Source organism: Biomphalaria glabrata, chromosome 1 (assembly GCF_947242115.1).
Source record: "Biomphalaria glabrata chromosome 1, xgBioGlab47.1, whole genome shotgun sequence".
Taxonomy (NCBI): Eukaryota; Metazoa; Mollusca; class Gastropoda; family Planorbidae; genus Biomphalaria; species Biomphalaria glabrata.
In genome coordinates this window covers 53,104,576-53,118,067 of record NC_074711.1, presented here as the reverse complement: position 1 = coordinate 53,118,067, position 13,492 = coordinate 53,104,576, and the positions used below count along the sequence as shown (strand labels likewise).

The 13,492-nt window shown below is 37.6% G+C and overlaps 1 protein-coding gene across 9 annotated transcripts in view; it reads left to right on the top strand.

The window, feature by feature from the left end:
• LOC106072481 (vascular endothelial growth factor receptor 1-like) overlaps window positions 1-13,492 on the top strand; it is a 227,869-nt gene that overhangs the window by 140,462 nt on the left and 73,915 nt on the right. For all 9 annotated transcript variants that reach the window (XM_056043634.1, XM_056043602.1, XM_056043609.1 and 6 more), the window contains exons 2-3: window positions 1,389-1,525; window positions 4,520-4,727. In XM_056043634.1, coding sequence (XP_055899609.1) covers window positions 1,389-1,525; window positions 4,520-4,727 — 345 coding nt within the window. The remainder of the gene's footprint in view (window positions 1-1,388; window positions 1,526-4,519; window positions 4,728-13,492) is intronic.

Genomic DNA, 13,492 nt, shown 5'->3' with positions numbered 1-13,492 from the left:
TATCCACTCACTCTGTCTGTCTGGTACAAAGCTTATATCCACTCACTCTGTCTGTCTGGTACAAAGCTTATATCCACTCACGCTGTCTGTATGGGACACACTTTGTATAGTACATTGTCCCACTTCCCATTGCCGGATCAAGTTGAAACTGTTCACAATTATCCTTTGGTTCTAACATAACACAAATCAATCAGAGCATTAGCAAATTAAATAAAGGTAGTATTTTGTTTGATATTGAAAAAATGAAATCAATTTTACAGTATTGAGATATTTGCTTTACGTATGGAGTTCTTCCCTTAGGCACGCTTTGTTTTTGTTTTCTAAGTATTTTTTTATAATTACAAAGCTTACTTCTGTTTTACTGGGTACAAATTGTCTACATGTTATTTCTTCCACTTCCCTATTCTTTGCATACTAATTCATTGCTCCTATCAGAACAGGAATCAATTAAAAAAAAAATTACCAATTAAATTATTTTATCAAGAATATATAGAGGAAAAAAACCTCACCAGGCTAAGGGGAGATAAACCTTAGATCTTAGATAATCAGAGATAAGAGTTGCCCAGAGATTAATATTTCTTAGATAAGCAAAGATAAGCCTTGTGTAGAGATTTACTCCGAAAGTATTGAAAGTTAGCTAGAATAAAATAAAATGATTAAATGTTAGTGTAAAGATTATATCTAAGACTGTATGTTGATGTGATGACTCTATCAATCTCAAAGACCTCCATTTTTGTTTCAATTGGACCTATGGAAACATTTGGACTGTACGTCATGCACGTTCTGGTCCAGTGCATCGCAAAGAAATAACAAGACAAGAGTCAGAGGCGTAAGATTCATGGAGTGTTCTTTTTCAGAAACATGCATAAAGGACTCAAAAGTCCTGTAACTCTGGAGACATAGCCACCCGCTGTGAACTTAATCTCTATAACCTTTATTGTCAGTAGTCACGGGGTTGATCTTCAACCCTCTTCTAAACTTTTTTTTTTAAAGTCAGTGACACTTGAAGATTATCATCTATCCTAATGAACATATTTATTTATAAATCTATCCAGTTATAACAAAAAAGAACGATCGATATATGTTTAAAATAGAACTTGGTGCAGTAAACGTAGACATTTAATCAAGCACGGACTGGGGCACAATCTGAAGCTCCAGAATTGGCTTCAATAGCCACTGTCCGTCTCCAAACGAAACCCAAAACAGTGTCTCATCTATCTATCTATCTATCTATCTATCTATCTATCTATCTATCTATCTATCTATCTATCTATCTATCTATCTATCTATTAACTTGGGGAAGTTCGTGTTCAAATTTGTAATGTTAAGTCTAAATGTTTTAATTGTTAATTTTTATGTATAAAACGATTCTTTTTTTCTTCCTGCAGTTACTTTCTCTAAAAGTCTCTTCTCAAAAGATGCCAACGGTAAAACACAAATTTTACCAGGAGCGACAAACTATTACTACAAAGTCGGTGACGTGGCTGAGCTGAAATGTCCAGTTGCCAACTTGGGAGATAGAAAGGTAAGGAAATACCAGCATTGTACACTCCCTATACTCTGTGACTATACGGTTGTTTAGGAGAATGTTTCACACCTACATTTCTCGTTGTTTTATTGGTGCAGCGCTGTGTGAATACGTTTGTGAAAATGATGGTGCAAAGAGGCATGACGTCAAAGAGATAGCAGACAACACAGTTGCCGGTCGCCATTATTTCTAATGTGAATAATTTTTTTATACATTAATTACTATTTTTCTTCCTTCACCTTTCCCCTTTGTTGAACCGATGGGGCACCATACAAGATCTGTAGACCGTCCTTCTCGTCTTTTGCCTTGGATAGAATCTCTTTTAATAACAGGCCTGTCCATTCTTTTATATTGTCTTGTCATCGCTTTTTCTGCTACTGTTCCCTGAAGGAAGGTTTTGCAAGCCCTGAGGACCTAGTGATATAGCCATAGAGTTTGACAGTTGTTAACAGATCATCGTGGGGTTTGATCGCTGAACTAATCATTGTCTCTAATCTCTTTATTTGTGACGCAGTCCTTGTATGTGATACCTAGGATCTTTCTGTAGCATCTCAATTCCATTGCTAGGACAGTCCTCTGTGGTTCTACAGTTAGTCTTCAAGAGTTGCAAGCATATAAGAATCTGGCTATGACCAGGGAGCGCATCAGTCTGATTTTAGTTTCGAGGGCTATGTATTTGTCTTTCCATATTGTTTTGAGTTTGCTAGTCCTTCTGTGGAATGTTCCATTCTGGCGAGTAGTTTAGGTTTGGTTCTTTCATCTGAGGCGATAGCTTCCTATTTTTATTTTAATATACTCGTTAGTTTTTGACCAACTCAACACAACAAGCTGCGACAATGGTACAGTAACCAAAGGCTGTTCAACTCAATTTGCAACTAGAAAATGTGTGAAGACATTTTGCATGGAGGACAAAAATGAAGCGAAATAAAAACATTTTTTTTTTGGTCCTTGGTCATTTTAGTTAGTCTATATTTTTACTTTGATCTAGCTAGCGGGTCAATGGCTAAAAACGTTAGTTAGTCTATATTTTTACTTTGATCTAGCTAGCGGGTCAATGGCTAAAAACGTTAGTTAGTCTATATTTTTACTTTGATCTAGCTAGCGAGTCAATGGCTAAAACGTTAGTTAGTCTATATTTTTACTTTGACCTAGCTAGCGGGTCAATGGCTAAAACGTTAGTTAGTCTATATTTTTACTTTGATCTAGCTAGCGGGTCAATGGCTAAAACGTTAGTTAGTCTATATTTTTACTTTGATCTAGCTAGCGGGTCTATGTCTAAAACGTTAGTTAGTCTATATTTTTACTTTGATCTAGCTAGCGGGTCAATGGCTAAAACGTTAGTTAGTCTATATTTTTACTTTGATCTAGCTAGCGGGTCAATGGCTAAAACGTTAGTTAGTCTATATTTTGCTTTGATCTAGCTAGCGGGTCAATGGCTAAAACGTTAGTTAGTCTATATTTTTACTTTGATCTAGCTAGCGGGTCAATGGCTAACACGTTAGTTAGTCTATATTTTGCTTTGATCTAGCTAGCGGGTCAATGGCTAAAACGTTAGTTAGTCTATATTTTTTTCTTTGATCTAGCTAGCGGGTCAATGGCTAAAAACGTTAGTTAGTCTATATTTTTACTTTGATCTAGCTAGCGAGTCAATGGCTAAAACGTTAGTTAGTCTATATTTTTACTTTGACCTAGCTAGCGGGTCAATGGCTAAAACGTTAGTTAGTCTATATTTTTACTTTGATCTAGCTAGCGGGTCAATGGCTAAAACGTTAGTTAGTCTATATTTTTACTTTGATCTAGCTAGCGGGTCAATGGCTAAAACGTTAGTTAGTCTATATTTTTACTTTGATCTAGCTAGCGGGTCAATGGCTAAAACGTTAGTTAGTCTATATTTTGCTTTGATCTAGCTAGCGGGTCAATGGCTAAAACGTTAGTTAGTCTATATTTTTACTTTGATCTAGCTAGCGGGTCAATGGCTAACACGTTAGTTAGTCTATATTTTGCTTTGATCTAGCTAGCGGGTCAATGGCTAAAACGTTAGTTAGTCTATATTTTTACTTTGATCTAGCGGGCCAATGGCTAAAATTTTTCAGTCCTAATAATGAAACGGGATTATTTTTCACATGTAATCTCTCTCTCTCTATATATATATAATTCTCTACGTCGCCTTACCATGCGGGATACCACGCACGCACGCCGACTCTCTAATCCTCCTCCCGCCCCCTCCCGCCCGCACCCGCACCTTCAACGCTCTCCAGGCATGCGCACACAGTCGATTGCCCACACCAAAATAGCGGCGTATGGTACGCCACGGTTCGGCTCGTTAATTTATAATTCTCTGTATGAACTTCTTTTAGATCTTTGTATTTCCCTGTCCAACCATTTCAAACCACCTCCAACCATCCCAAACAGTACCCTCCAAGGCTCCAACAACCTCCAACCACTTTTGGACCTTTTGACAGAGATCTTTGTTGAGCTATTCTTAATTTACGGGCTTTTAGGAGAACACTATTTACAGGTGAAGGGATTTTACCCTAAGTCTAATTGGACGGCACGCGGGTGATTTGACAAAAGACATCCAGTTGTTGCATTGGGCTAGCTTTCCCTGTCCTACGCCACGCCACTGTCATTATTCTATTCATTTTTTGTTCTCATAGGAAACGATTTTCTTTACAAAAATATTTCTAGTTGAACCATGGACAACTGGCTTACATTTTCCATTGAAGCCTTTGTAGTTCCGTTTAAAAGATCAGAAACCATACAAAGAAAAGATAGGATGTCTCCAGTGGACAAACAACTAGTTCTTTAATCAAACTGACGTCAGAAAAACTGTTTGATATATCGCAGACTTTTCCTATCTATGACGAACAAAGCGTTCGATTAGTTTACATAAAGCTATTAGCACCATTGATGTTGTTCTATAAAGGTTTAGTTACTCAACTTCTGGTTTGCCTGATTTGTCTTTGATACCTAATCTCTAACTCCTGCCAGGTTGTGTGGCGTCTGGCCGCTAATGACACCATCTTCACTGTGGGATACAACATTTTCACCGAGGATCCAAGAGTGGCTGTGACACATCACAACGGCACATGGAACCTCATCATCAAAGGTGTTCAGCAACGTGACTCCGGTCTGTACGAATGCCAGATCGCCTCCGTAGAGAAATACCTCAGGAGCTACGTGGCACTCCATGTAGCAGGTGAGTACGTGGTTGTCTGTTCAACTTGAAGGGTTGAGTGTGTGGTTGTCTGTTCAACTTGAAGGGTTGAGTGTGTGGTTGTCTGTTCAACTTGAAGGGTTGAGTGTGTGGTTGTCTGTTCAACTTGAAGGGTTGAGTGTGTGGTTGTCTGTTCAACTTGAAGGGTTGGGTGTGTGGTTGTCTGTTCAACTTGAAGGGTTGAGTGTGTGGTTGTCTGTTCAACTTGAAGGGTTGAGTGTGTGGTTGTCTGTTTAACTTGAAGGGTTGAGTGTGTGGTTGTCTGTTCAACTTGAAGAGTTGAGTGTGTGGTTGTCAGTTTGTTGATTGTGTATTTTGTTTGCTAGTTGATGTTGTTTGAGTGTTTGGCTGTAGAATATGTTGTGGTTGTTAGTTTGTTCAGAATTAGCCCTCTTCTGAACCCACAGGTCACGTTGGTCTATGTTAACATTGACACTGGTTGTCACCTTGTTTATATCTATTCTCATAAATAATTGGTCATCTTTAGTTAATAATGGACATTGTTGCCTATATAGTTTATACTCATAGTTAACTTATTATATTACAGAATGTCCACCAGATGGAACACCCGCCCCCCTTCTCCCTACTTCAACCGATTTGACCCGGTCAGTTATAGGATTGTTTTCTCTTTGCACATCTTCATGATGTTTTCTTTAGGGCGCAAAGGGTTAAATCTGGGAACACGTACCGTCCCTGGCTCGCCTTCTGAAGTGTTCAAAAATTGGCTAAAAATATTCTTGAACCTTGTACGTCAAATGAAGTGTGACTGCTCACATGAGAAGGTGATGAAGTGACTGCTCACATGAGAAGGTGATGAAGAGGTTGCTCACATGAGAAGGTGATGAAGAGGTTGCTCGCATGAGAAGGTGATGAAGAGGTTGCTCACATGAGAAGGTGATGAAGAGGTTGCTCACATGAGAAGGTGATGAAGTGACTGCTCACATGAGAAGGTGATGAAGAGGTTGCTCACATGAGAAGGTGATGAAGAGGTTGCTCGCATGAGAAGGTGATGAAGAGGTTACTCACATGAGAAGGTGATGAAGAGGTTGCTCACATGAGAAGGTGATGAAGTGACTGCTCACATGAGAAGGTGATGAAGAGGTTGCTCACATGAGAAGGTGATGAAGAGGTTGCTCGCATGAGAAGGTGATGAAGAGGTTGCTCACATGAGAAGGTGATGAAGAGGTTGCTCACTTGAGAAGGTGATGAAGAGGTTGCTCACATGAGAAGGTGATGAAGAGGTTGCTCACATGAGAAGGTGATGAAGAGGTTGCTCACATGAGAAGGTGATGAAGAGGTTGCTCACATGAGAAGGTGATGAAGAGGTTGCTCACATGAGAAGGTGATGAAGAGGTTGCTCACTTGAGAAGGTGATGAAGAGGTTGCTCACATGAGAAGATGATGATGAGGTTGCTGACATGATCACACCTTCACCTCTCCCTTAGTCTGTTGGACCGTTGGGGCACCATACAAGAACTGTCAACCGTCTTTCTCCATTCCTCTCTGTCCTTTACCTTTGATAGAAATTCCTTCACTGACAGGCCTGTCTATTCTATGATGTTGTTTTAACATCGCTTTCTTTGTCTTCCTCTTCTTCTTCTTCCTTGTACTGTTCCCTGAAGGAAGGTTTTTGCTGAGCACCTTGTGACGAGACCATAGAGTTTGAGCCTATCATCACAATACTATAAAGTCTAGTAGATTTATATATTAGCTTAACCAAGTTTTTGTCTCGAGGGATGGGGGAGATGGGGCGAGGTAAATTTTTAAAAATTAAATCTCACATTAGTTATTAACATCAAAGTAATCGCTCTATTAAGTGCACATAAAGGAGGTATTGTTTTTTTTTTTGTTTCAAAGTATTTCTTGTATGTTTTCTTGTTTAGTTGTTAACTTTAGACTGTATTTATATTTGTTTTGTATCATCTCACACATGTATGGTCCTTAGACGTATGGCAAGGTCTTCGGTTCCGAACGATGAGCGATGCATTGAATAAATAACAGTACTATTTAGTTTTATTGCATTTCAACTTTTTTTGTACAAGCCCTTGACCTTTTAATCTCTTTATTTTCTATCATTAGAAAATTAAACTTTTTACTTTTTAAAAGAAAATTCAATTCCAAGAACATAAGAACAAATTTAATAGCAAATTATTATTTTTTTAGACATTCTGAGTCAGAGCTAAGAATAGATCCTATTGATTACACGTAAATCTTTCCATAACAACGGGGACATCTTGAAGCGTGTTTGGGTGGAAATTTTTATATCGGCTTGATGTTGTCCATACCGCCGGTGGTGGTCATTCATATCGGCTTGATATCCGTGTATAGAACCTCTTTAATGGCAGGTCCGTCCATTCTTCTTTGTTGTCTTCCCATCGCTTTCTCTGTATGCCTCTTCTTCTTTTTTCCTGGTACTGTTCCCTGAAGGAAGATCTTTGCAAACCCTTAAGACGTTGTAAAATGGCCTTTCAGTTTTAGTTTTAGTTTTAGTTTGTCTGTTTTATAATAGTTAGCTGGTCATCGTGGGGTCCAATCCCTTTAGTAGCCCTGTCTCTAATCTCTTCGGTTGTGATGCTGTTCAGTTAGGTATAATTTTTTTTAAAACTATAGCGTATAATTTTGGCACATTTTTAAAATCTCAATGTATATATAGATTATATATATATATATATATATATATATATATATATATATATATATATATATATATATATATATATATATACTATTTCTAGTAACAGCTTCTCCCGTCAGGTTCGAGAGACATGTGTGTTCTATTTCTACTCGGAGATAATCCCTGGATCTCTAGATTTCTTCCCAAGCTTTTTACAAACTCTGCTTTGGATTAACTGAAGACAAGTTTAGATCCAGACAATTATATGTTATGTAAACCTGGTCACAATGAAACTGCTTATCAGTGCAGAAAGATGTAAATATTGGAGTGTAAACACAAAGTTCATAAAAAAAAAAAACTCAGGGGAAGTGAATTCAGCGCGCCTAAAAGTCTGGAATTTGTTGTAAAAAAGAAACATCATAAAACGAGATGTTGTTTTACATTAAAGAGATGTTTTTTTACATAACTTCTATTCAACTTATACCTTCATGTAACCTGGAACCTTTTGGGTGCTCTAATCCCAGGGCACGGATCTTGAAAACGGCTTTAGCGATTTTCCTAGAAATTCAGCAGTTGCTGTATATCGTTGGAAATAGAATTATTAGCCATATAGTTTGAGCGTTATAATTTTGTGAAATATAAAATGAAATCAATTCAAATTTGGCTCGAGAGAGAAGTGGAAACTTTGTATCTTCGTCTTCACGTCTTGACACCAGTATGTGCATGGTATTTCTCAAGAGTTCAATATATGTTCAGGAACAATGTGCGCGTCGTAGTTTAACTCAAGATCTAAAGGCCTATTATTGGAAGTTTATAAAAGCCTCTAGTATATCTATACATTCGATAGACCAGGATTCTTCTTGGTTGGGGGGGGGGGGGGAGTAATTGCAGCGAGAGTGAGGTGGGGTAAAAAGTAATCCTTTCTTTTTGAAAATTTTACATTCATTGGTGATTAAGTACGTAAGCGCTCTAGAAGTTGCATAAAGAAGGTATTGTCTTTTTTTTTTAAAGTATTTAAAACAAAAAATCTTGTTGTTGTTTTTTTTTAGATAAAATCTTAGATTTTTTAGTGTGATGTGATGGTTTACGCTGATGTGATGAATGTATGTTCTATTGTAACATTACGGTATACAACCACATGATGGTTGGCACAAAATGCAGTACGGGGGGGGGGGTATGTTCAACTATGTTAATAGCATGGCAGGTTTTCGTTGACGTGAGAGTGTATTTTGATATCATGGTTTACAGTCATGTGATGGTTTACGGTAAAAAGGTGGTTTAGGGGGACAACATAACATCATACAACCTCCTAAATAAACACATAGATCTAGAGTCAACACGACATCCTACAGCCTCTTCACATAGATCTAGAGTCAACACCTCATTCTACAGCCTCTGCACATAGATCTAGAGTCAACACGACATCCTACAGCCTCTTCACATAGATCTAGAGTCAACACCTCATCCTACAGCCTCTTCACATAGATCTAGAGTCAACACGACATCCTACAGCCTCTTCACATAGATCTAGAGTCAACACCTCATCCTACAGCCTCTTCACATAGATCCAGAGTCAACACCTCATCCTACAGCCTCTTCACATAGATCTAGAGTCAACACGACATCCTACAGCCTCTTCACTGAACACAAAGATCTAAGCATCTCAGTCAACTTTCATCCAAATTGAATTAGTGCAAGATAAGTGAGAGAGTGTGGTGTTCATTGTAGCTATCAGTGTCTTCAGCAGCGTTTCCGTTGTGAGGGTCACGACACGCACGACCTGTACTTGGGTCAGAGTATCCTACATCTAGTCGCGCTAAAAAAATACATTTACGAACATGTTTTTTTTTATATTTTTTTTTAATTGCGGTTCTTTATTATGACGTGTATTTTCTTCCATAATTTTGATATTTGTGAAGTGTACATTATTTGTGTAATAGTTTCCAATCCAGTATATTTCTAGTTTGTTGTTACTGAAAAGAACCCTTCAACTTAATGGGTAAAAGACACTTTAAAGCATGGGCATAGCCAGTATAAGGGAGGAGTCAGAATTCAACCTACGACCATACCCCATCCCCCGGAAAAATCCTGGCTACGCCTTCGCTTTGTAGCCAAAGTTAATAATCGTTTACGTGGTGTATAGGCAAGTGCAGTCAGTGGCAGGCCTTAAGTTCTCCAACATCTAGCAGAAGACCTGGACTTTTTATTTGAAATAGGAAAATCGAATAAGCCTCAACTTAAACAAAATAGATTCGATACTTATTTATAATTCACATTTGGACGTCCTCGTGTCTTTCCAAGAAGGAATGTTCAGAATGTTTACGAAATATTCATTTAGAATTTAGACCTAGACCTAGACTTTAACCTCTTTAAGCCTCTAGCGTTCTTTATGTTGCTCATATAATAATCAAACAAACTGCTACGGAGAATACAATTCAATAAAAAAAATGGGAGCGGAGATCAAGAAGTGGGGGTTAGTATAAGCAAGAATATAATACCTAACAAGAATGTAATCTGTATGCCATTTCCTCTCCTATTCTGGTATGCACTTCTGACACCAAAGATTTTCATTGTAAGAACCACCCTTTTTATTATTTTTCTTTTTTTTTTTCATTACATAAATGTAACATGCAAGCGCTTTGTTGTAAGGGGACTAGGGATGAAGTGTAAGTATTGGCACCAGTACATCGAGGACTTGATGGAATGTACGAGCCGCACGCGGCAGAAAGGTCTCTCTGTTTGGATTTATTCATGAAGTTATTACACAGATGATATCAGCTGAACTCAAATGTCACACTGGCCAAGAGGACTGAGAGTGAGAGAGGGAGGGAGACAAAGGGAGGGAGAGAGTTGAGGAGGAAGGAGAGTGTTCCTCGCGATTAAAATAATAGAGGCGTAAAAATGTTTGTATATTTTTTGTGGTAGCAGTGGGGTTGGCATTATGATGGAATGTCATAGAACAGACTCGGAAGCTTTTTTTTTTTTACAAAATGGTGGAAGGAAGCACTTGTCGTGTCATGCGCAGTGAGGAACGAGCTCGTGGAAAGCGGTGCATGCACTTGCATTCTGGAGCTCCACTTTTGACATATCAATGTTTATCTTTATTGTTTTAATTGTCTTAGGCCTACTTCGTGTATATGTGTGCTCACAACGGCACTGCAGTCTTGCCAACTGCAAAGACTGGTGGTGTACTTTCTGTTGAGGTGGTGAAACAAATATATATATATATGAGAATTAACCTTGATCAACATGTAGATTCACCAAATCAAACTAGACAGCCATTGGGTTTTACCGTCTGTTTGTTCTGGCGTATTGTTCTTACGAAATACAATCCGCAATACTGATAGCCTAAAACTATTAGTGTTGGTCAGAGTCATTAAAGCTTTTTAATCATGTCTTAGATAAGAAAAAAAATAGACCTTGTCTTATGTGACCTTGTCAAGGCTGACCTTGACTTATTGTGCCTTTTCTGAATGCACCATGTCTAAGGTGGCATTTGTTATGTGACCTTGGCACAAAGGTCCTAGCCTTATTAACTTCTCATAATTAAAATTGACTTATGAGGCTTCATTTGAAGTAACTATGTCTTAAGTTCTTATATGCCCTTGTTAATTTGACGTTGTCTCAAGTTACATCGCTTTAGGTAACCTTGTCTTGTGACCATGCCATGTGTAACCTTGTCTAATGAGACATTGTCTTTTAAGTGACATTGTCCATTATGACCTTTTTTTAAATTGGCTTTGTCTTAAGTAACCTTGTTTTAAGTTAGCTTGTCTAATTTGACCACGTTTTAATCGACTTAGTCTCATCTCGCCTTGTCTTATGGTAAGTTGTCCAGTGTTTACCTAGACTATATTTCCCAGCCTCCATTTCTTATTAGAGCTACATGTTTACACACTATCAATTCAGTCCGTACACTTATAAGAAGATGGAACAAATATCAACAAGTCCATGAGTGGAAGCAATAAAACATGTCAATGTTTCTCTGTCGACATAAGTTTCATTGTTCATGTATCTGTCTAATATTGTGACCTTTCCTGCTGCTTTATTGCTGCTCCCTACATCTTCCAGTTATCTGATGATAGAATGTATATATTGCTTGCGTCTGTTTATGCAGTTATGGATATTTAGTTGAACAGACTATTGTCTGTAAATAATTCGAAATCTTATGGTCTGTAGGAATTCGTAGTCCTTGTACACATTCACAAGCTGTTGGAATACGCAATGCCATATTTCAATTCAATATAATCAATTCTTTTGACTGATCACAAAACTGCTCTGACTACGTTCCTATGTGTTCTAGGCAACATTGTATTAATAGCTATCTAGACAAATCAAGATTTCTATCACAATTGTGGTAAACTAACCAAGATACATGGTCTGTACAAAGGTCTGTACATAGGTCTGTACAAAGGTCTGACTGAGAAAGTCATCCCAATGTCTTATGTTGACTTGAGGTGAATACTGAAAGCCAGGGTTCTGAGTTCTGTAACATCTCACACAGACAAGTAAAAACAATCTTCCGTTGAAACAGAGTACTGTTAACACAACTTCTTTTTTTTTTAAACCAAATGTTTTTCTTCTGATTTTTTACGTGACATGCTGTCATGTCTTCGTTCTTTTCTTTTCTTGACAATCACCCTCATCCTCTTTTCTTTTCCTCACAATTACCCTCATCCTCTTTTCTTTTCCTGACAATCACCCTCATCCTCTTTTCTTTTCTTGACAATCACCCTCATCCTCTTTTCTTTTCCTCACAATTACCCTCATCCTCTTTTCTTTTCCTGACAATCACCCTCATCCTCTTTTCTTTTCTTGACAATCACCCTCATCCTCTTTTCTTTTCCTCACAATTACCCTCATCCTCTTTTCTTTTCCTGACAATCACCCTCATCCTCTTTTCTTTTCCTGACAATTACCCTCATCCTCTTTTCTTTTCCTCACAATCATCCTCATCCTCTTTTCTTTTCCTGACAATTACCCTCATCCTCTTTTCTTTTCCTCACAATCATCCTCATCCTCTTTTCTTTTCCTGACAATCACCACTTTCATCCTTTTTTTCTTTCTTTTCTTGACTATTACTCATCAATCTATCTATTAGTTTATCATTTCACTAGTCAAAATTATTCCCGTTCCAAGGGAGTTAATACTATAATAAAGTGTACCACATTAGAAGCGGGACGTTTTGGCGCAAAATGTTTTGGTCACCTTATTTACGTTCCTTGTATTATTTGTTTCAAAAGAACGAGACCTATCTCTGTTTTGTATGAGCGTTAGATCAAGACGTACAGTCCAGGAAATATTTGTGTCCGTTAGTTTTTGGACATTTTTAAGTTTGTTATTTAGGCTCATTAGCGTGAATAAAGACACGCCATTATTCCGGCTGATTGTGTCGGGTTTGTTTATTCATAGATTCAGTTTACTATAGTTCCATCCTCTGGACAGTTTCTCTCAGTCTGTTTTATTCTCTCCTCCCTAGACCTTATTTCTCACGTTATTTCCTAACTCATTAGCCTTGTCTACATCTAGAAGCCGGGCGAAAGAAAACTCTCAGAGCTCTGTCTCTACTCTTCCATGTACTAGACAAACAAACGACAGTGACACTTGCAATATTTACACTTACCAAATTACATACACATTTTGTTTTTGTATTTCGTAAAAACAAAAAGGTACGCCGCTGAGATGGAAGATTTAAACCTCCATTAAGACAGGGGAAACGTTAGAATGTGACTAGTATAAAAAAACAACTGAGATGTTTTAATGTAAGAACAAAACTATTATATTGGGTTGAACGTTTCTTCATGATGCTATTTCATTACCTCATAAGTAGATACTCGAAAGTTAAGTCTCACCTTCTAAAGGTACAGTACATCACAGTACATAACAGTACATCACAGTACATAACAGTACATCAACTCAAATTTGTTAAAGATAACCGTATTTCATTTCAAATAATAAAAAAAAGAAAACAAAAGTTCATTGAAATGTTTAAAAGGTGAGTAGGTCAAAATGGAGAGAATAATACTTTAATTGTTATACTTTACAGGAAGAATTAATAGAGTGTCAGGGCTCCTAATTTCATTTTACCATTAAAGCATGAAATTTATCTGGAAAACCGATGACTTAGCAAAGT